This window comes from Podospora bellae-mahoneyi, chromosome 4 (assembly GCF_035222275.1).
Source record: "Podospora bellae-mahoneyi strain CBS 112042 chromosome 4, whole genome shotgun sequence".
NCBI classification, from domain to species: Eukaryota; Fungi; Ascomycota; class Sordariomycetes; order Sordariales; family Podosporaceae; genus Podospora; species Podospora bellae-mahoneyi.
This window is the reverse complement of record NC_085883.1, coordinates 1,931,708-1,951,526: the sequence shown is the minus strand read 5'-3', so window position 1 is coordinate 1,951,526 and position 19,819 is coordinate 1,931,708. Positions and strand designations below refer to the sequence as shown.

General features: G+C 51.3%; 7 protein-coding genes across 7 annotated transcripts; 4 read left to right on the top strand and 3 right to left on the bottom strand.

The window, feature by feature from the left end:
- Positions 1-108: 108 nt before the first annotated feature.
- QC761_409480 (uncharacterized protein) lies at positions 109-1,191 on the bottom strand (the record flags this gene model as incomplete). The annotated part of the gene is made up of 1 exon (XM_062879225.1): positions 109-1,191. The coding sequence occupies one exon, from the start codon at positions 1,189-1,191 to the stop codon at positions 109-111; it is 1,083 nt and encodes a 360-aa protein (XP_062732268.1).
- A 745-nt stretch (positions 1,192-1,936) lies between these two features.
- QC761_409485 (uncharacterized protein) lies at positions 1,937-3,788 on the bottom strand (the record flags this gene model as incomplete). Its single annotated transcript, XM_062879226.1, has 2 exons — positions 1,937-2,744; positions 2,826-3,788. 2 exons carry the CDS (start codon positions 3,786-3,788, stop codon positions 2,241-2,243), a joined length of 1,467 nt encoding a protein of 488 aa, XP_062732267.1. The 3' UTR covers positions 1,937-2,240.
- Positions 3,789-5,016: 1,228 nt separating this feature from the next.
- Positions 5,017-10,671, bottom strand: QC761_409490 (uncharacterized protein; the record flags this gene model as incomplete). Its single annotated transcript, XM_062879227.1, has 6 exons — positions 9,685-10,671; positions 6,497-9,632; positions 6,298-6,440; positions 5,286-6,247; positions 5,105-5,232; positions 5,017-5,051 (listed from the first exon to the last, which is right to left on the bottom strand). The coding sequence occupies exons 2-6, from the start codon at positions 6,570-6,572 to the stop codon at positions 5,017-5,019; spliced, it is 1,344 nt and encodes a 447-aa protein (XP_062732265.1). The 5' UTR covers positions 6,573-9,632; positions 9,685-10,671.
- QC761_409500 (uncharacterized protein) lies at positions 8,962-10,461 on the top strand (the record flags this gene model as incomplete). The annotated part of the gene is made up of 3 exons (XM_062879228.1): positions 8,962-9,510; positions 9,564-9,638; positions 9,826-10,461. 3 exons carry the CDS (start codon positions 8,962-8,964, stop codon positions 10,459-10,461), a joined length of 1,260 nt encoding a protein of 419 aa, XP_062732266.1.
- Positions 10,672-10,812: 141 nt separating the features above from the next.
- Positions 10,813-13,614, top strand: COX15_2 (Cytochrome c oxidase assembly protein cox15). Its single transcript, XM_062879229.1, has 2 exons — positions 10,813-11,243; positions 11,311-13,614. The coding sequence occupies exons 1-2, from the start codon at positions 10,891-10,893 to the stop codon at positions 12,446-12,448; spliced, it is 1,491 nt and encodes a 496-aa protein (XP_062732264.1). The 5' UTR covers positions 10,813-10,890; the 3' UTR covers positions 12,449-13,614.
- Positions 13,615-15,268: 1,654 nt separating this feature from the next.
- QC761_0066270 (uncharacterized protein) lies at positions 15,269-15,810 on the top strand (the record flags this gene model as incomplete). Its single annotated transcript, XM_062872648.1, has 2 exons — positions 15,269-15,524; positions 15,592-15,810. The coding sequence occupies exons 1-2, from the start codon at positions 15,303-15,305 to the stop codon at positions 15,808-15,810; spliced, it is 441 nt and encodes a 146-aa protein (XP_062732263.1). The 5' UTR covers positions 15,269-15,302.
- A 621-nt stretch (positions 15,811-16,431) lies between these two features.
- Positions 16,432-17,252, top strand: QC761_409415 (uncharacterized protein; the record flags this gene model as incomplete). Its single annotated transcript, XM_062879217.1, is given in 4 exon segments — positions 16,432-16,574; positions 16,635-16,796; positions 16,851-17,069; positions 17,081-17,252. The coding sequence occupies 2 exon segments, from the start codon at positions 16,432-16,434 to the stop codon at positions 16,708-16,710; spliced, it is 219 nt and encodes a 72-aa protein (XP_062732262.1). The 3' UTR covers positions 16,711-16,796; positions 16,851-17,069; positions 17,081-17,252.
- Between the last annotated feature and the right edge of the window lie 2,567 nt (positions 17,253-19,819).

Below are 19,819 nucleotides of genomic sequence, written 5' to 3'. Positions count from 1 at the left end.
ACAATTGACCAATCATAGTAATTCATCTTTCACGGTTGCAAGTCGTTCGTTCAATTATCTACTGCTACACTATAGATGCGATTGCTCTTCACTCTCTCTGTCCACCACCTATTTCCCCGCAAACGCCTTGTCGAAGCCCGTCAGAGTAAACCGGTACTTGACATTACCCTCCTTGACCTTTTCCACAGCCTCCTTGCATCCCTCCTCCGAAATCTGAACCGTCTGGACAACCGGCCTGACACCCTTCTCCGCCGCCAGCTTGAGCATGGCATCCATCTCCTGATGGTTGCCCAAATGGCTTCCCGTAAGCTTCACACCGTTCTGCACAAACGCCATCGCAGTCATCTCAGGAAGCGGCTCGTTGGGAATGCCCACCATGTGAAACTCCCCACCAACCTTGAGCGTGCCAAAGTAATCCGCCATGTTGAACTTGTGCGTCGCATCAGCGCAGTTCAACAGCATGTCGAACTTGAACTTGTTCTTATCCGCCCAGCCCTCCTCCGTGGTGACAATGACGTCCTTGGCTCCGAGCTTCTTCGCATCATCAACCTTGTGAGCCGAGTGAGTGAGAGCATAAGTCTCAGCACCAAGAGCCTTTGCCCACTGCAGTGCCAAATGTCCCAAGCCACCGATACCAATAACACCCACCACCTTCCCAGGGCCAATATCCGCCCTCACAAGCGGTGAGTAAGTCGTGATACCGGCGCAGAGCAGTGGTGCAGCCTCGGCAGAGGGGATCTCATCTGGGATCTTGAAAGTGAAATACTCATGCGCCCGGATGTAATTCGCCCAACCTCCATGAGCGTCACTGCCATCCTCGTACTTGGCGTTGTAGGTGTCGACCATGTGAGGGCAGTAGTTTTCGTTTTTGGACTTGCAGACGTCACACTTGAGGCAGGACCAGACCTGAGCGCCGACACCGACGCGGTCGCCCTTCTTGATGCCCTTTACGGCCTTGCCGACGTTGACGGCCTTCCCGACGACCTCGTGGCCGACGCAGAGGGGGCCTTCGAATTCACCCCAGCCGCCGGTTACCGTGTGGACGTCGGAGCCGCAGACGCCGCAGCATTCGATCTCGACGTCGACGTCGTTGTCGCCGAAGGGCTTGGGCTTGAGGTTGGCGAGGTGGTATTGGTTCCACGTCTTGGGGGAGTCGACACAGAAGCCGGTGAAGGTTTCGGGGTAGCCCATTTTGAAATGTATGCAGTTGAGTGAGTTGTAATTCCAGGGGTGGGTTGGTAGGTCGATCAGACGAGACAAGAATCAGATGAGTCGAGATGATGGGATTGGGTGTGAATTTGCTTCAGATTAAAACTGCTCTAGAGAAAAACTACGGGAATGGTTCTTATACTTGTTCGAAGTCGTTCCTGATAAACGCTGCTAAACCGAGGCATTGGGACAGACTGCCGCCAGCGTGGAAGGGGCGAGTCGGGTCATCGCCATGGTCATGACGTCTTTGACTCCACTCAACCTCAACCAGCAGAGTTGTCATTGATCGAAACAAGATGTTGGTTGGCCTTCTTTGTGATCAGAGCTGCGCAAACAAAATCGGGCAGCTGGGAGGGAATACCGTTTTTATGACGGCATTGGAAAGTTCGTTTAGAGTTTTGGAGGTGTGCTGTTGGCAAGCTCCGTGGCAACGGGTGTTGGCGATGTTTTGGGAAGAGGTTGCGTTACCCTAACCCTGGCCACTTACACCTGGTGATTACCAGGGGAGATCACACTGTCACAGTGCTGCTTCACTCCTGACTGGTCACAAGCTTGATGGATCACAGTGGCATGAGCCTCGATGGATGATAACGATGGATTTCGGACCTCCAACTCATCCAAGTATAACAGGTTTGGCACAAGCAAGGCACGAGCAACGGGTCCTTCAATACTCATACCATCTGTCAGGACCACGTTTCAACAACCCCAGTACCCTATCCATATGGCCCTCTGATCCAGTGGTAAGTGTACTGGAGTTGCTCCAAATTGAAGGATTGGGTCCAACAGCCTTCTCGATGGAATCCTATCCGGAGCAAAACCCACGGCTTTTTCGGAGCCGAGTCACCCTTCTCAACATAGAAACGAGAAAGGTTGGCCGGTGAGCTTTTTGCTTGTTTTTTTATCACTGTGTATTTTCAACAAAGACAGAATTCTGATTCTAAGCAAGCAAATGATTGACTGACTCCCTACTCCCCCCTCCCCCTCCCATTCCATTGAACCCTACCAAAACAAAAAGACAAACCCAAGAAAACCTAGATAGCCACATTCGGGTTGAGGTTTCTCCTGACCTGATAAGCCATATTATTCGTCCACTCAGGCACCTCGCCATTGATCTTCTCCTGGTTCTGCCTCCTGAACAGAATATCCTCATAAATATCCCGATACGCCTGTCCATCCTCGGTCGTGCGAGTCCACGTTTCATACCCCTTCCACGCCGCCTCCATAGCCTCGCTCGCCGACCAAGTCACCTCCCGGTTGCACCTCAACAACGCACCCACGACCTGCTTGAGCTCAGTCGTGTAGCCAGTGTTGTTGAAGCATCGTCTGATGTCGGTATCCGGCCGAGGACACCCATCGGTACAGCCCGGAAGCTTCTCAGCTTCCTCATCCTTCTCAGGACCATCGAACAAATGGATGCACCCGCAACCTTTGACAGGACACTCTTCAGGGTTGACCATCTGTGTGCCCATCATCATGTGGTAGAGGATCGCTCCTACAGAAAAGAGGTCGTTGCCGGCGGTGTATGGTCTTTCAGTCTGCCATCTTGTTAACCCCCGTCCCCCCCCCTCCCCACCTTCTCCATTCCGAACATCAAGTCAAAAGAAAAAAAAACATACCTTATCAGTCGTTGCCGCATCCTTCCACCACCCCACCATCCTCTTCCTCAGCTCCCCAATCCCATTGATGTACGCCCCCCCATCCTTCTCAACATACCTCCCCAACTCCTGCACCCTCTCCGGCGCCACAACAGGAACCTTATCCAACCCAAACCCCCCCTCACTGACCACCGTCCCGCTAACAGCACAATACCTTAAATCCCCCAGCTTGACCATCCCGTACGTCTCCGTGCCGAGAGGGTGTTGAAGAAAAATCTTACTAGCCCTGATATCCCTATGCAAAACAGGAAACCAATCATCATCCCTCCTCGCCCTCTTCCACCCCCCGTTCTCCCCCTTTTCCGGGATCGGAAGCGTCATCCGATTGACAATCCTCAGCCTCCCCGCCCTCCCCCTCTGCCCCGGATGTTCCACATATCCCATCCCATACCCCTCCCTGTCCAGCTCCACAACCCCATACGTCTCCCTAATCCCCTGGTGCAACCACTGCAACGCCCTGAGAACACTGGTGAGAACATGCCAGCAGAAACTCTCAGGCATGAACTCCCCCCCGTTCTGCACCTCGGAGATATCAATCTCCTTCTCGCTCTGTTCCAAGAACTGTTCTAGACTTCCCCCATCGCACCAGTCCCATAAAAGGAGGACCTGCTTGGCTTGGACGGGCTTACCGTTCACTTTCAGAGGAACCCAGTTCGCGGCCTCGCCGCGCAAGGAAACCAAGTTTTCGTGGTTGAGCACTGCGGCGGCGCCGGCGCCGGCGCCGCGCTGGACGAGGGTGTGGACGGGGGAGGTGCTGGGTTGGTAGTATTCTGTCCAGTAGTGGCCCAGCAGAGGGAGACCGTCGTTGTTGCGGCGGAGGAGGAAGCGGTCGTTGCCGAGGGATTTGATGAGGGTGTAGTCCGGGGAGGGGAGGGACAGGAGGGATCCCCGGGTGGGGGCGCTGATGATTTTGTGGGGGGGCATCTTGAGGGTTTGGGGGTGGTTGGTGATGTCGTGGTTTGATGGTAAACCGCCTGGGGGTAAACACTGAAGCCAGGATTCAAGCTGAAATCAACAAGAGGAGCCCTGGTGAGAAAAAATACCTTGTGGTGTTGTGTTGAAAACAACTGAAATATGTGATAGTAGTCAGAGAGGTGAGAAGAGAAAATGCTTTGTTCTTTGTCTTTGAGTAAGGATTCCTAATCCGGTATGTCAACAGGCCCGACCCTCCACCACCCACCCTTTGTTTCTCGCTCCTACCGCCCAACCAAGTCTTTGTTGTTCCCACAGTTGACCGAATTAGATAAAACAGACTCACCACATTGTTTCCTCGATGTAAGCAGCTCCTTTTCCATCTCAGGGGTTGTTTCCACCCACCTCACCCAGTTTTAACACCCTTTGTCTGCCAAGTCCATGTACACAAGCAGTCAATTGTTTAATCATACACTACATCCCTCCAGTCAAGTCCTCACTTCCCGTTTAAATTTCAAACGCCCAATGTCCGCTTAGATGATATAAACGCCCAACTTCCACAGGATCAGAACCTCCCCCTATCCATCTATCCACCCCCAAGCAAAAATGGCAACCATAATAGTGATATAAGATATAGTAGTCATAGGCTCGAAACACCAAAAATAATTTCTACTGAACCAAGAAATTGACTTTGATTTCCCCCCTCCCCTTTTTCCCTTCTTCAGCGCTAAAAAAAAGGAAGAGAGGGGGCTCGGCCCAAAAGAAAAAAAAAGAAAAAAAAGGAATGATTACAAGACAAATGGTATATAATGCGCCCCTCCGTCAAAGTGACTATTGCTGTAGTAAAAGATTAATGAGAGTATATATAATATTAGTCACACTTTGGTATCATTCGTTTGCCCTGTGAATCCTCATCCCTTGTTGTTGTTTTTTTCTGGTCGTGGTAAGGTAGTGTGGGTGGTGGGTGTGTTTGGTAGGTAGGTGATTTGGTGTGGTCTGGCCTTCTCATGAATGATGATGCGATCGGTAAAAGTCGGCGGAAACCTCGTCTTTTTCTGGTCGTGTGTGTGTGTGCCCGGCACAAAAGTTGATATTCGAGGAAATTGGTAAAGAATGTCTTTCGTGTCACGCGCCATTTCTATTTCATCCCCTCTTCCTTACTCTGATTTCGTTGTGGTCGTGACATCGTGGGTCGGTCGTGGTCTTATCATACACTGTCTCGCTGGTTCTGCGTGTTCGTTTAGGCAAATGCACCGACAACGGACATGCCGGCAGCTACAAGACAGTCAGCATCAAACAAGAAATGAGAATATGCTCTGATTTCTTACCTCCCAGTAAAACCCACAAGAAGGCGTCCCTCTTCTGCTTCTTGGTCAAGGTCCTGTCCGCCTCCTCGGACAAGAAATCCTCAGCCAACAGATCGACAAGAGAAGCGTACAAAAGAAGACCAGACGAGCTACGGTATGCGGGTTAGTGTTCGAAATGCTACTTGGAAACAACGGCACTCACATGGCATTGAAAACACCAACAATAATCAACCCGAATGCACTGTTGGGATCATATGAATCCTTCACCATCAAGCCAATAGCCTGCCCAATTGGGCAAGTGCAACCAAAAGCAAGCACCAGCATCCAAGGCCTAAGACTGCCCTGCTTGTAGGGGACAGCAGCAATTCTGGAACCAAGACCGAGACCCTCAAACATCTGGTGGAATAGGATAGCCACCAGGAGAATAATAAAGCCGTCGATGGTGATGCTGATGGTCATACCGACAAAGACCGAATGAAACAAGATACCGCCCTCCAACAAGGTAATATTCATCGACATCTTCTTGAACACGGCCGGATCGACAGGCTTGCCAGTCTCGACATCGATATACGGGGAATCGGCAAGGGACGGGGGAGGCGCAAGCATGCTCATGCGTTTCTCAGCTTCGGCGTATTGATGTTGTTGTTCCTTTCTCAGGGCCGCATGGCTCGACTTGATCATGTTGACCATCTCCAACCGCTGGCGGACATACTGCTCGTAAAAGACCACAAACCAAGGCGGCATCTCGGAGCGAACCTCCAATTCGTTGATGTCGTCAAAGGGGTTGTCGCTGCGCGGGTAGGTGTTCATCTTCTCGCCGTACAGCTTCTGTGCCATTCTCTTCTCGTAGTCCATATCCTCAATCTCGAACTCGCTGTAAGCGGTGTATCTCGGCGGACGAGACGGAGCTCTCTTGTGGTCGGGTGCGTGTGTGTGTTGGTAGGCCGGCTTGGACTCTGGCTGTGGAAGGGCCGGCCCAGAAGCCTCGAATCCCATCGCACCTCCGTGGGAATGGCCACCCATCTTGGCATTGAGATACATCTCCAGAACAAAAAGACAGAACATCGATCCCATCATGATGACACCAGGCATGGCGGGATACTGAGTGGTGAACAAATCCGGAAGACATGGGTCTGTCAGGTTACCGAACGCAACAGGGAGAAGCTGTGGTCTGTCAGAAAACGCTATTTTCATGAGGCCACAGAACCACTTACATGAACGAACGCTGTGGCGATCAGAACACCAGTACCAAAATGCTTGCAAGCGAAGAACACCGAGGTAGGCACCTTTACCCACTTTACCTTCTTGGCCACCACTGGGAAACCGGCACCAAAGATCGAGGCAGCCAGCACCATGACTGGAAGACAAGTCAGCCTATGCATCCGTTAAATCTCACTTGGACACAGAACTTACAAAGACCCGCGACGTGAAGCGGGAGGTCATACTCTCCGACCTCCTCACCGCTCCCACACTGCGGCTTTTCATCCATTTTTCTTATTTTTTTTCCGCGTCAAGCGGTTTCGGTATACCAGTACCTCGTGTGTTAAAGACAGAACGACTCCAGGTCTATCCCAAAGAGAAGATGAAATCAAGAGTGTACGTAGAAGAAACCGCCCGGCAGCTGAGAAGAAGAGAAAGGAGACTAGGAAAGGAAAAGGGGCGGGTTGGGTGCGAAATGCACCATCACCGGGTTGAGGCGATAACGATGCAAAAAGAAGAGAAAGAAGGAGAAGAGAGAAAAAGTAAACAAAAAGCGGTAGCGATAGAAAGAAAGGCTTATGTCCTCCTGAGGACCAAAAGACGTGACAAGGGTGGGAAAAGAGCCAAGAGTCCAGAATCCAAGTTCGAGATACTGCCGTTGCTCTTTAGTAAGTACGATTTCCAAGACCGCACTGTGGATCAATGGGGTAACACCACGGCAAGATCTGCCGCGACTCATGCCCCGAGAGAGCAGCAGCCGAAGAACCGAAAGGCGACATGGGAATCCACGCCCAAGTCTGTCACAGACAAGAAGGCCAAGACGAACCAATAGACTGGCTCTGTGATCAAAGATTGCTGGGATGAACGAGTCCATGCAACTGTCGCTCCCAGGTTTCTGACGACCGTGAGACTCTGGCTCAAGCTGATCGTTGCACCAAGCAATCCAGCCTAGACTTCAGCTGGAAACCAAGTCGTAGTCCTCTCGACGAGCATCTAGAGCCAAACAAGGGAGACAGGGAGGCCATGTCCGTGTAGCAATGGTCAAGCTCAAACTGGAGCCTCGGTTTGAGCTTGGCAAAACCTAAAACGGATTCGCAGAGGGGAGTCGTCGAAGAGCCTAGATCTGATTACTGGTAGCCAGTGATAGCCAGTGATAGCCAGAGGAAGGGAGCATTGTTTTGTTCGAAGAAGGGAACAGAAGACGGTGTGAAACAGGTTCCACCTTCTCCTGGCGACTGTTGAAGCGTTCAAGATTAAGAGTGACACTCGGGCATTTTTTTTTCAATATATCAAGAGTCCATGATGTCTCGGTATGCTGCCGAATCTGTGGCGTGGCAGTGCAATCGCAAACACTCGAGAGCCGCAGATCTCCAAGGAGACGGTGCAACTCTTGGGTGCAACTCTGGCAACTCTGTGCCAGTCATCATCTTTCTCAAAACGCCCAATGGACGCTGATTTGGCCCTTCACTGGAACCATCGTTGAGCTGCTTTAGGCAAGTCGCCAAAACCTGCCCTCTCACCCCAGAGTTGGGGCAACAAGAGCCGAAAGAGAGGGGTTCAGGCACTGACCGCTTGGCAAGGAACCCCTGGAGACAGGGGTTCTCTGCAGGGTGCTGCGACAAGACGGGGAGATCCGTGCAATCGTGGGGTTTTGCTCCTTGGCCCAAGTCTAACACTGGCCCTGCGCGAGAGATCATGAAGGATTGCTATATAAAAATACAGTTGGTCGTGTTCAGTCCAGGTTGAAGTTTTGGCCGGGAAGCTCGAGTATCTAGCTGTTGTTCAATTGCTCTCTGTAGTATACGTCCAGGCAACATCTGGAGAAGGTGGCAACTGTAACTGGTGAAGCGGAGATCTTGCTAGATGGTGGTGCATTAACCGTTAGGGGTTTCCGGCTTCCGCCCGGTTGAAACATTCCACCAGCCAACGGCGACGGGGGACTCTGGTGTAGTGGCGCTTTTGGTCCCGATGTCACCTTGTCAAGTGACTTCGTGGCCCGTCCATGGAATATTCAGAGGGCCTAGGCTAGAGCTCGGAGCTTGTACCGTGGAACCCAAAAACTGGATGCTCGGCACAGAGCTTGGTCTTGGAGGAGGTGGTGGTCTCAAGAGACTAGCTCCCGCTTGATCTTTCCCGCACTAGACCAACAAGTTGCTTTCTCGGCTACGCATGCTGTAAACAGTACAAGCTTGAGCACCAGCCGCTCCAAAACTCATAAGGGGTACATAATCTCAGGTGGCTGTGCCGTTTTCGATACAGTAGTGTCTGTGGTGATGTGATGGTGATGTGAATGGAATTGTAAACTTGACCCTTTCTTGCCCAAATCAGGAATGGGTTGGATGTAGGTTGCAAATGTGACATGGTGAAATCCCGCTTGGTGGATTGAGGCCGCTCTCCTGAGTTGTGAAGTGGCTGGTTGCTCAGTCCTATAATACTGTCGCCGTCTCTGGCGCATCTCTTGATAGTTCCTGCCATAGGATTTCGATTGTAATTCAAGCTTGTCGAACCCAACCGTCCCACTTCAGACCCAAGATCGACAGTCCAATGGCAGCCCAGGGCACTTCAGATGATGGCTGGCCGGCAGGTACGTACCCATCTGAACCTCGAAATCATGCTGCAAACAGGCTTGTCTTGTCAAGTCGTAGGCTTGAACATCATGAAGCTTGGGAGTCTAACACATGGTAACAGGAGTCAGCCCCCCTGAAAATGCACCAGCTTCCACCTCCCCCGAGATCCAGTCGGATGCCCAGCCCGGAGCAGATCCAGCCAGTACAGCAGCTGAGAAAGAAGTCGCCATTCCAGCCGGTCCAACCAGACAAGCCACGACAACCTCGCTCGCGGATCCTCTCGATATTGCTAGGCACCGTCGTGAGAACATCAGTCAGAAGCAGATGAAGATTGAGCATCCTAAAGGCAACAAGCGGAGACTCAAGAAGTACTATGCCCAGCAGAATGCTCTTATTGACGACTTCCTGGGTGCCGATGATGAAGAGCAGGTTGCCATTGAGAAAGATGCGAAATATGCCCCCAAGATCAAGTTTGCCATCAGGGGCTCCTTTATCATCAACTTTTGCCTGTTCATCATTCAGCTGTATGCCGCCATCTCGACCGGATCTTTGGCTCTCTTCGCCACCACGGCCGATGCTTTCATGGATCTTGTTTCGTCGTTCGTGATGTTGATAGCCTCGTGGCTTGCTGCGAGGCCCAGCGTGTACAAGTATCCTGTGGTAAGTTGACGTGGTGGTCCCTGATGCAGAGAATTGTAGCTGACAATAGGCAGGGCCGTACAAGAATAGAAGCCATGGCCATCATTCTGTTTTGTGCATTGATGACTACTGTTGCTATCCAGCTGTTGGTGAGTTAGCATCTTGAAACAAAGTGTCAGGCCACAATATCCTTACAATGTCGTAGATTGAGTCTGGCCGAACACTAGGGGCCGGAGCGCCAACAGAATCCGAGGAGCTTCACATCGTCCCACTGGTCTTCATCGGTGTTGCCAGTATGTACATCGCATTCGGTCAGGTCATGAGTGGTACTGACAGCTCATAGTCTTTGCCAAGGGTAGCATGATGGTGTACTGCTTGATGTATCGCAGGTTCCCAACCGTGTTCATCTTCTACATCGACCACCGCAACGACATTGCCATCAACAGCTTCGGTTTGATCATGGCGGTCGTTGGCGAAAAGATTGCGTGGTACCTGGACCCCATCGGCGCCATCCTCGTTGCGTTGATCATCCTGTTTTCGTGGGTGTCCAACGCCTTTGAGCACATCTGGCTGCTGGTGGGCAAGTCGGCGCCCAAGGAGTTCATCTCCAAGCTCATCTACATGGGCGTGACACACGACGACAGGATCCTCAAGGTCGACACATGCCGAGCGTACCATGCCGGCCACAAGTACTTTGTCGAGATGGACATTGTCATGGACGAGGGGCTGCCACTAAAGGTGACGCATGACGTGGGCCAGGACCTGCAGCGTAAGCTCGAGGGTCTGGCTGATGTTGAGAGGGCGTTTGTGCACGTCGACTATGACCACCAACACGACGTCAACGAGGAGCACAAGCCCTTGTTTGCGCCTAAGAGCAACGTCAAGCGAAGCCTGAAAGATATCATCCTGTTCAGGAAACCGAAGATGGCCGCTTCCGGAGACTCGTCAAGCGAGACGACCGCCACTCAATGAGGCTCGTAGGTGATTGTAGGATACACACGATGGGATTGCATTTAGGCTGGCGTTCAGGGCGGGTGTATAATAAACGATATATAAATGTGTGCTTCAGTCTCTCAGTCTCTCAAGATGTAGCGAGAGAGTTTGATGTTTCAAAATTCAAAATTGAAATGAATTGATCAAATATTTCGGTGTGTGCTCAGCTCAACTGAGGTTCATCCGCTCTTTCCCTTGATGTTTCTCAGGGAAGGTCCACCCCTGATGGCCAAGCTGTGGAGCTGTGGTGGGCAAGGCACAGGCCTTCATCTGGCCAGTGCTTTTCAACGGTGGGCTGATTATCAAGCCAATGGAGAGAATCGTGATTCCAACGTTTCTCAGGTGAGCTCAGCAAAGCAAAGAACAGCTCCAGATCAGCTCCGCCATTGCCGGCGCAAAGGCATAGCCATGTCCCTCTTTCAGCTCGGGCTGCGTAGAGCAGCTACCCAGCTATCCAAATCTTCATTCGCTTGCGGTCAATGTCTATGTCAACAGGCATCACCTCCCCCGCCATCCCACATTCTCAAGCTCGTGGCGGCCAGAGCTCCGGCGATCCGTAGCTATGCCACCAAGACCAAGTCCCCCATAGCCTCCCTCAGCAAGAATATCCAAAACGAAAAGACTTCGAATAAAACCTCTGAAAAGAAATCCTCATTCCCCGCAACCAATGCCAAATCCGTTGGGTACTGGCTTCTTGGTAGCGCCGCTAGTGTCTTTGGTATTGTCGTCTTTGGTGGACTTACACGGTTGACCGAGTCTGGGTATGTCGTCTGGCTGCGTACTTGGCTGTCCCCGGAGACACCAGGCTGACATATAGTTCCGCTGTAGTCTGAGTATCACAGAATGGAGACCCCTCACGGGCTCACTGCCGCCCATGTCCGCCGAGGACTGGGACTCTGAATTCGACAAGTATCGCGCCTCCCCGGAATACAAGCTCATCAACCCCCACATGGACCTTGACGAGTTCAAGAAGATCTACTTTATGGAATGGACACATCGCCTCTGGGGCCGCTTCATCGGCCTCTCCTTCGTGATCCCGACTATCTACTTCATCGCTCGCCGCAAAGTCACCCCACGGATGGCTGCCAACCTGGTCGGAATTTCTGCTCTTATCGGATTTCAAGGCTTTATTGGTTGGTGGATGGTCAAGTCTGGCTTGAAGGATGATCTCTTTGCTCCCGGCTCGCACCCCCGTGTCAGCCAGTACCGCCTCGCCACTCACCTTGCCGCCGCCTTTGCCTGCTACTCCTGGATGCTTCTCGCCGGTCTCAGCGTCTTCCGCACCCACCGTGCTCTCGGCAACCCCGCGTATTATACCGAACACTTTTCCGCTCTGAAGAACCCGGCCCTCAACATCCTCAGGCGCTCCGTTCTCGGCCTCACTGCTCTTATCTTTACCACGGTCCTTTCGGGCGCTCTTGTCGCTGGCCTCGATGCCGGTCTTATCTACAACGAGTTTCCCAAGATGGGCACGGGCTACATGCCGCCCAAGGCCGAACTTCTCGACAAGTTCTACTCCCGCAAGGAAGACGGCTCCGATATCTGGTGGCGCAACATGCTCGAGAACCCTTCATTTGTTCAGCTCGACCACCGCATTCTCGCCATGACCACTTTTACTGCTGTTCTCGCCCTGTTCGCCTACTCCCGCACCGGCCGTGTCCAGGCCGCCATGCCTCCCAACGTCCGAAAGGGTGTTTTGGGACTCGTTCACTTGGTTTCTCTCCAGGTCGCTCTCGGAATTACCACGCTTATCTACATTGTGCCTATCCATTTGGCAGCCACCCACCAGGCAGGTGCTCTTGCACTCCTTTCGGGTGCCCTCGTTTTGGGTCAACGGCTCAGAATCCCCAAGAATACTGTGGCGCTGGTTCAGAGGCAATTGAAGCAGGGTGCTCAGCCCTTGAAGACACAGGCGTTGAGCCAGAAGATGCAGGAGGTCGCAAAGAATGCTGCCACCAAGGCATAAAAAGGATTTTGGAAAAAAGAAGTCGTGTATAAAGATGTAAGACTATATATGACACGAGATACCCCCCCCCCCACAACTACATGATGACAGACAGGAGATAGGAGTCCATAGTTGTATTATATTTGTGCAAAATAGGAAGATAGAAAAGGGAAAGGAAATTCAACTCTGGTTTAAATCACGGATATCTTCACGTGTGCCTTTTGGGCAGTCGGGGTGTTTTACCATTTCATAGTTGTTTAGGGGATGTTTGTCCAGTCAGCGTATCTTGTGGATGTCTCTGGTTCCTTGTTGTCTGAGCCGATATGCTGTGTCACGTTGTTGGTGCCGGCGGATATGGAAAGGCAAAAGGACATTTAAAAAAGAGAGATGATAGGGGTGCATCCCCCCTCCGGATCGCGGTGCAGTTCCCCCCAGTGGGGTTAGGGCTATATGCTATATATGGCCCCTGAATCTGACATGACATTCTCCGACGCCTTTTCCCCATCACTACCATCATTAACGACCATAACTGCCACGATATTGAACTATTATGTCTCTGTAAAAGCTAGTAGGTGTGTATTGCCCTTTCATTCCCATTGCTGATGGTCTTCCGACACCTGGCTGGTCACGCTCGTAGGTGTGAAAGCGAAGAGGTGGGCATGTTGATAAACCATAAATGCTAGATAAGGCTCTGTTTTCACGCCGAATTCGCTAGATTGAGATGAGACTTCTGATCCCATGGTATTTGCTCGAGGGTGGGGAGCGTTAGGAGGCATGTCATCCAGGTGTTCATTAGAGGGAGTGCGGGTTGGTGGAGTTCTTCTTGTGATCTTCAAATCTGGTGTTCAGCATGGCTGAGAGACAGATCTCCGAATCTTTCTACACAGAAGATGATATGCGGGGTAATAAGGGGGTCTGGGACAAAACAAAGGGAGCTTACTGAGTATTGTACTGTGTGGCGGAAGCTGATCTGGGATTGGGGTCACTAGAGAAAAGAGGAAGTCTGTTTGCTGGGCATTGCCTTCCGTTGACAAAAGTTATCTACTCAGGTTTGGAAGAGAGCTATTATTTAGGTACTGTGATGCTCAGATAATACTTCCACATGAAACTCTGCTGAATTGAGTTGTTTCTACAGATTCTCAGGCGCATTCGACGACAACTCAGCAAATTTATCGGCGGGGATTGCTGCTGAATGGTCTACGTAGCTAGGAGTATCAGAACCTAGAATGCAAGTGAACATAGATCAGGTGGTTTATGCTTAATTCCCGGTGCCACAACGGTTTCTACGTACAACACCTCCGCTCCTGGAGCCTGCGGCCGTTGACATGAGCATGGAGTAGCCTTCCGTGTTGACGGCGGGACGGGAGCGACCTTGTTGCCCTGGCATTTGACAGTATGTATTCTCGGCGTTGAGACTGTTTCTATTTTGAAATGAGGCATATGGGATCTGGCGTGAGTTTCAAGGGTCTTGTATGCACAGTCCAAGACATTCGAGGGTCTATACGAGGCATGCGGCATGAAGAGCAATTGTTTGTCCATGATGACCCTGATTGTTAGAGGATCCTCAGATAGTCCAAGCACACCCTAGTCACGGTTGACTGCTTGAAGGCGGCGACAGACATGAAGAGGCGACCGATAGACACGCGAACTACTGTGTTTTGGCATGTCAGTTCACGCGGAGCTGAAGACATTGAGGCTACCTGCAGCATCAGTGCGCTGTTGTGCGACAGGCAGTGGTAGCAGGTCAATATCCTCCGTTATACACAACCTGACCTTCCCTTGAGCCCAGTACCATGGACAGGCAACGGGATGAAGTCGGGTCTATCGGCAAGTCAGTGGAACGAGTCACAGAGACTACTTTATTTGCCGGTCAGTCAGTGTGACTAAAGGGGAGGGAAAACGGTATTTGGCTAAAACCCACATGTTCTCCGTCTCCCCGAAAGCAGAATGCTGTTTTGGGGGAGATGGGCAAGCTGGGCGAATTGTTGAGGTGTGACAGGGTCCAAGACAGCAGCTTCCCTCCCTCTTGTCCCTTCAGTTTCAGCGCCACTGTAGTCGGTGTCTGCTTTGGTGGCGGATAGCTGAGGCTTGAGCCAAGTCACAAAGTGTTTGACAGTTGACACATGACCCTGAAGTAGGAGGCTGACGGCAACACGCAAGTAGTGGAGGCGAGAGGCGACTTTAGTCGTTTCCGCCTGAAAATGGTCAGCTCTAGTGACACCGAGGAGATGGGCTTGCGGTTCACATGACTGATCTTGAGGTTTTGTGGCCTGATGCAGCGTGTTGTCTACGTGAGCATCTGAGTATGTGAGAGAATCGAATCCAGAGGTCTAATGAAAGGGAGTGAAAGTGGGAAGTCAGACCACCGAAACCATGGTGAGCCGAGCCGTGGTCTCGAATTTGTAGGAGTCTCTTTGTTCGAGTACCTGCTCTTGACCACACTCCCAGGGTCCTTCTTACATAAACCGAGGGTCTGGTCCCATGGAAACGGGAAGCGGGAGGCGAGGAATTTTGATGAATCTGCGAAACTGGCAAAGGTACCCGAGGCGCTGGGCTGGGATGAAGTGAGACGGGATGAAAAAGTGAGACGGGACGGGAGGGAGGGAAGGAAGCGGGAAGGCTTGCTGAGATAAGTCAACATACGACCTTCTTTCTTGTGATTCATATCTCATCGACGTTCTTGGTGGAGAATAGGTAGAGCTGATGGCTCCTTATTTCGCTGCTTTCTATCTTGGTTGGTCAATGCATCATAGATTGTAGGCAGCGGTGAGCCAAGAGGAAGGAACATGGGAGCAGGCAGGCTCGAGGCAGGTTGGCTGCAGTCTGCATCTTCAATCGAGCTTAGCTTCTGCATAGCATTCTTTCAGACAATTTCATGATCCGACGTGGACCTCTCAGAGCGAGTCTCGCACAACATCACAGCCTCAAGCGGATGACTGCATTTTCGTCAGAGCCGCCAATTGTCATCGCAAAGTTGTTTGCTCCAAGAACTCGAGGTTCCCCGCAGCAGGCCTCGGTCAGCTGCACCGACAAAGACATCCATGATCACGACCGGGTTACGTCAACCCGGAGGCCACCTCAGAACTTGAGGCAAAAGGTCTGGACCATCCGGTCTTCTTGCTGCTGTACATACGTTAGCGCGGCACAAACTGATTGGCATGCAGGTCCGGCCCTTGAGTTGTGATGTTTTGTTGCTCTATACCCTCCCCAGATTTCCTGGCAAACACCACGTTTTCCCTGTTACATATGCGCGCCTCTTTTCTCTTCGGCCGACGGAAGCACCAAGGGATATCCAAGCCTTGTCGAGATATCATCCAAATGTGAGGCATCACTTCCCTATCTCAGTGATACGAGAGAGACTTTGCATATTGTCAAATCACTAGTGGGCAAGCAGCCTTGTAACTTGTCTTACATGTCTCTACATGCACCAGTGCGCATCGTCTACACTCGACTTCCCGCTGGAGACACTTCGGAGGGATGCGTGTGTTACGCAGGAGCCCTGGCTTACACATTTCTGTGACCTTGTCCCTGTTATCAATGTCTTGGTGTCCCCCTCTCCTTCTGTCTCGTTTTTCTCTTCAACAACATCAGAGTTGTCTCTGTACCCTGCTACCTCGCAGTATCCTCACGAAAACATTGCTACTGACTGCCTCTCGCAATTGGGTTCTAGATTCCCCTGTCGACAAGAGACGATGTTAGTCGTCTTGGCTCCGTGAGCTACGGTTTCCCGGCCGCTGAAGAGCACTGCTGTTATTAGACAGCCCTTCTTGCGTTGCCTCTGAAGAGTGCCATCACCGCCTACGTTTATAAATACCTGTTACCAACTTTGAAGCTGGTCGCCATCATCACTCCATTGTCTGCAGCACACTTTGCTCATCCAAAGACAGCTAGCCGACGACTCTCGGTCATACCTCCTACTCCGCTCTTCTCCGAGCACCACCACTGAGGCAACAGTTACATATCCCTTCGCCTTCAACACAGCCAAACCCAGAACATAGTCATAAATGTGTGTGCAATCTGACTGGGTGTTTACCTGCGGCCACCGGGCCTTTGCCAAGTTCGACAACTGTCCCAAGTTTGGTCGTGGTTGTTTTGGTCAAAACGGAATACATCAAGATGTGTATGTGCAAGATATATGCAGTGACTGGTAGGCTATCCCAAGCAAGCGAGCACTTGCGGTGGCGGTTGACAAATAATTTCTTGTTAGCAAACTTCGACCACTTGATCCCAACCCGCAGGCCGTGTCGAACGACCCGTACAGGAAGAAGAGAAAGATCAGGTGAACATGCCGCTGTTGGCATGTTTGTAGCGAGTCATTGTTGCCTGACGTTGGGGTATATGAGGGTACATAGTGGGATGCATAGATATCGTAGGTGATTTTCACTCTTCACAAGACCGAAGGCTTGCTAACATGATGGGTTAGGTAAATAAGTGAGCACATGGTGTTATGATGATGCTGATGATATAAGGGGTGGTTCAATTTGTCTTTGGAGTCAGGCGAGAATTATAATGAGAAGCCCTTGCCAACTAGGTACTGTCCGCCTTGTCGACTTATCCGCCGTGACTTTGGCTGTGTCCATCATCTGCTAGCTCTTCCCAAGAGAGACCATACCTGGCATTCCTCGGCGTTACACTCCCCCTTTTTTTTCTCTTTTTTTTGGTGCGTTCTGCTGACTTGTTTGCTCACAGGGTGACTTGTGGCTTGCATTCGAGGTTCCCAACCACCAACACTACTGGCCTCGAGTTGCTTTCAGTGAGGGTCGTTTGTTGTTGGACGAGATCATACAAACCATCCCCCTGTTTCTTCAACTAAACCAACTTAGCCAGAATGATGGTGATGCCGAGTCCGAAATATGATCATACGGAGGTGGTTAGCAAGACTTGACACAGTTGGTGAAAGATATTTACGTTAAAAGACTTTATTATCACGACACCAGCTGGTGGTGGACATGAAGAATAAATATATAATGGTTATCATTTCCTCTCCAAGAGGTGAGATGTCTTGATATCACTACCGCCGCAGACACACACACACACACACGCGCGCGCGCGCAACTGCAAAAAAGCAACAAAACATTTCAAGTGAATACAATAACTACCCAGGAGCTACACTGTGCATCCAATACAACTCGCTATTTACCCTGCGGCTACCGCGTCTTCCGCCAGTTGGACAACTGCGCAAACTTTGGCAGAGGCTGCTCTGGTCAAACGGAGGCCATCAGGATGTGCATGTTCAAGATATCTGCGATGACTGCAAGATAAAGCCTTTGGATCCGAACCCGGAGCTGAACCCTGATCCGTATGAGGAGAGTAAGGAGAGGGCTAGGAGGAGGAATAAGAAGGCTTAAGCGGGGGAGATGTAGCCTTTTGGAAGATGAGTGATCATCAGTGGGTTGTTAAGCTTCGCAGTTACGCAGCTCTTTGTTGTTGTTGATGATAGTTAGGGTGTTTAGGAGGCAGAAAGCTGGAGAGGTTATCTAGGTACTTAGATGATAGCTCTGTTCTCTTGACAAATCAACCATCTTTCGCCGCACGTGTGTGTTCGTCGCCGATATCTTTACTATTGATCCAGGGCAGGATAACCTCGTCACTTCGACCCGGAGATATTGTGATGATGATGCAAAGAGAATGAACACAATGTAGGTGCCTTGGGTGATCACTGGACGGTCTCAGCTTCAGTTCACATGTCAGGGGTAAATGTCTTTAAACTGTCTTCTACTCTCAACCGCTTGTTTCTTATCTGCTTTATAAAGCCAGCCCAACTCCGACTCAGGGGCAACCTACCTAGGGGGTGGCTTTGTTGTTGTTGTTGTTGTTGTTGTTGTTGTGGCTGACTGTGGCTAGGGGTTAGGGACTATCTCACCCCCTCCCTTTATATAAGCACCAGCAGTCATGCTGATCCCCAGATCTGCCGCGGAGTATAACTTATCATGACACTATCCATCAACCCCCCCTACGCCCCCCCTAATTATCCCTTTTCTCTGTGAAAAAGAAAGTAGATATAGGGGTTAGGGTTGGAACTACATTCACCCGGTTGGTTCTGTGGTCTCGGTCTTGACCCGGAGTTCTTCCTCCTCCCACTGGAATATTGTGGATCTCGGCGCCAAGGCTGAACAAAACCTCAGATCACAATCCGGTAGTTTATCAAAAGTGGCGAAGTCATGAATTCAGGGTCCTGCCCCTTTTTCTCTGTCTTGGTTCCTTTTCTTTTTTGGCCCTGGCCGGAGGCCCGGCCAGGGCGGAGCTGCTCGTCGGATCCGGGCAACTCGGGGGAACAGTCGCCTGCCACCTTCTCTCTCCGACCGGGACTGTTTGTTGTATCGGACCATGACACGATGTTTCCTTCCTGGTATCTAACCAAGGCGCGACTAGCGAACGGGATATTAAACAGGTCGGCGATCATCCAGAGGCTACACTTGTAGGCAAATGGAATGGCTTTATTTTGTTTGTTTGTGAGGATGCCCTTTCGGAGAGGGCTCGGGCAATGCAATGCGCCGCCCGCCGCCGCCGCCGGCTTTGACTGCAACGGAGGGGGCGGGGGCGGCTACGGAAAGAGTGGATTCGGCACACCATCGAAACCTTGGCTTCTCTTCCCCTCCCCCCAATCGATGACGAGAGCGGGCACGTGGAAGGGGAGGCGGATGCGCTACGAAAATGTTCAAGATGGCAACGACATTTGTCGATTCGAAGGGGGTGGTGTTGACCATGTTGACTCCGCTTTGTGGGAGGGATTGGCTTGGGTTGTGTTGTTTGATAGCCAGACAGGCGAGTTGAGGTAAGTGGGGATTTTTTGTCCAAGAGGTTTACATTTCTGCTTTTTTTTAATTTTTCTTTTTTAGATTTTGGCGATGTTGTGTTCGGCAACGGCGGCTCATCATGTATGTATCTTCTCTTGCTGTATGTATGTCACGGTGCCAATATCAGCCATCGGTTGTTCTTGAATCTTTCATGCGTGCATCGTCGCGCGCCGAACAAGAGGGAAAAAAATGGCACTTATGCAAATGCAAGATGCAAGTGTACCTGAGCTATCGTATCGGTTGTTGTGGATCGGTTTCTTTTTTTCTTTTTTTTTTTTCCACCGTCCGGAAAGTGGGAGGCAGGGGGGAGGGTGAGGTGGGGGGGGATGGATTTTGTCAAGGGAAAGGGTAGAAGGATGTTCGGGCCGAGGAAAGGGTTTCCCTTCCTCGCTTTCGTCCTTCGGGCTTTGGGGTTCCGCAGAACCGCCTTCAGGTCTCTTATCTGATCGCGATGGACAGGGAATGTCGACCGAGGGTTTAAGGGTTTTCTCCATTCTTCAGCCCCTGGAGCAACAACAAGATCGAAGACGGGCCAGTGAAACAATAACGGCGACGGGGGAAAGCGCGGCAATGGGGAGGTAGGTATAGGAATGCT

Bases quoted from the DNA above. Each gene is read 5' to 3' on its own strand.
- COX15_2 (XM_062879229.1), top strand. From the start codon at position 10,891: ATGTCCCTCTTTCAGCTCGGGCTGCGTAGAGCAGCTACCCAGCTATCC. The intron at 11,244-11,310 runs GTATGTCGTCTG...GTTCCGCTGTAG, and splicing joins ACACGGTTGACCGAGTCTGG to TCTGAGTATCACAGAATGGA.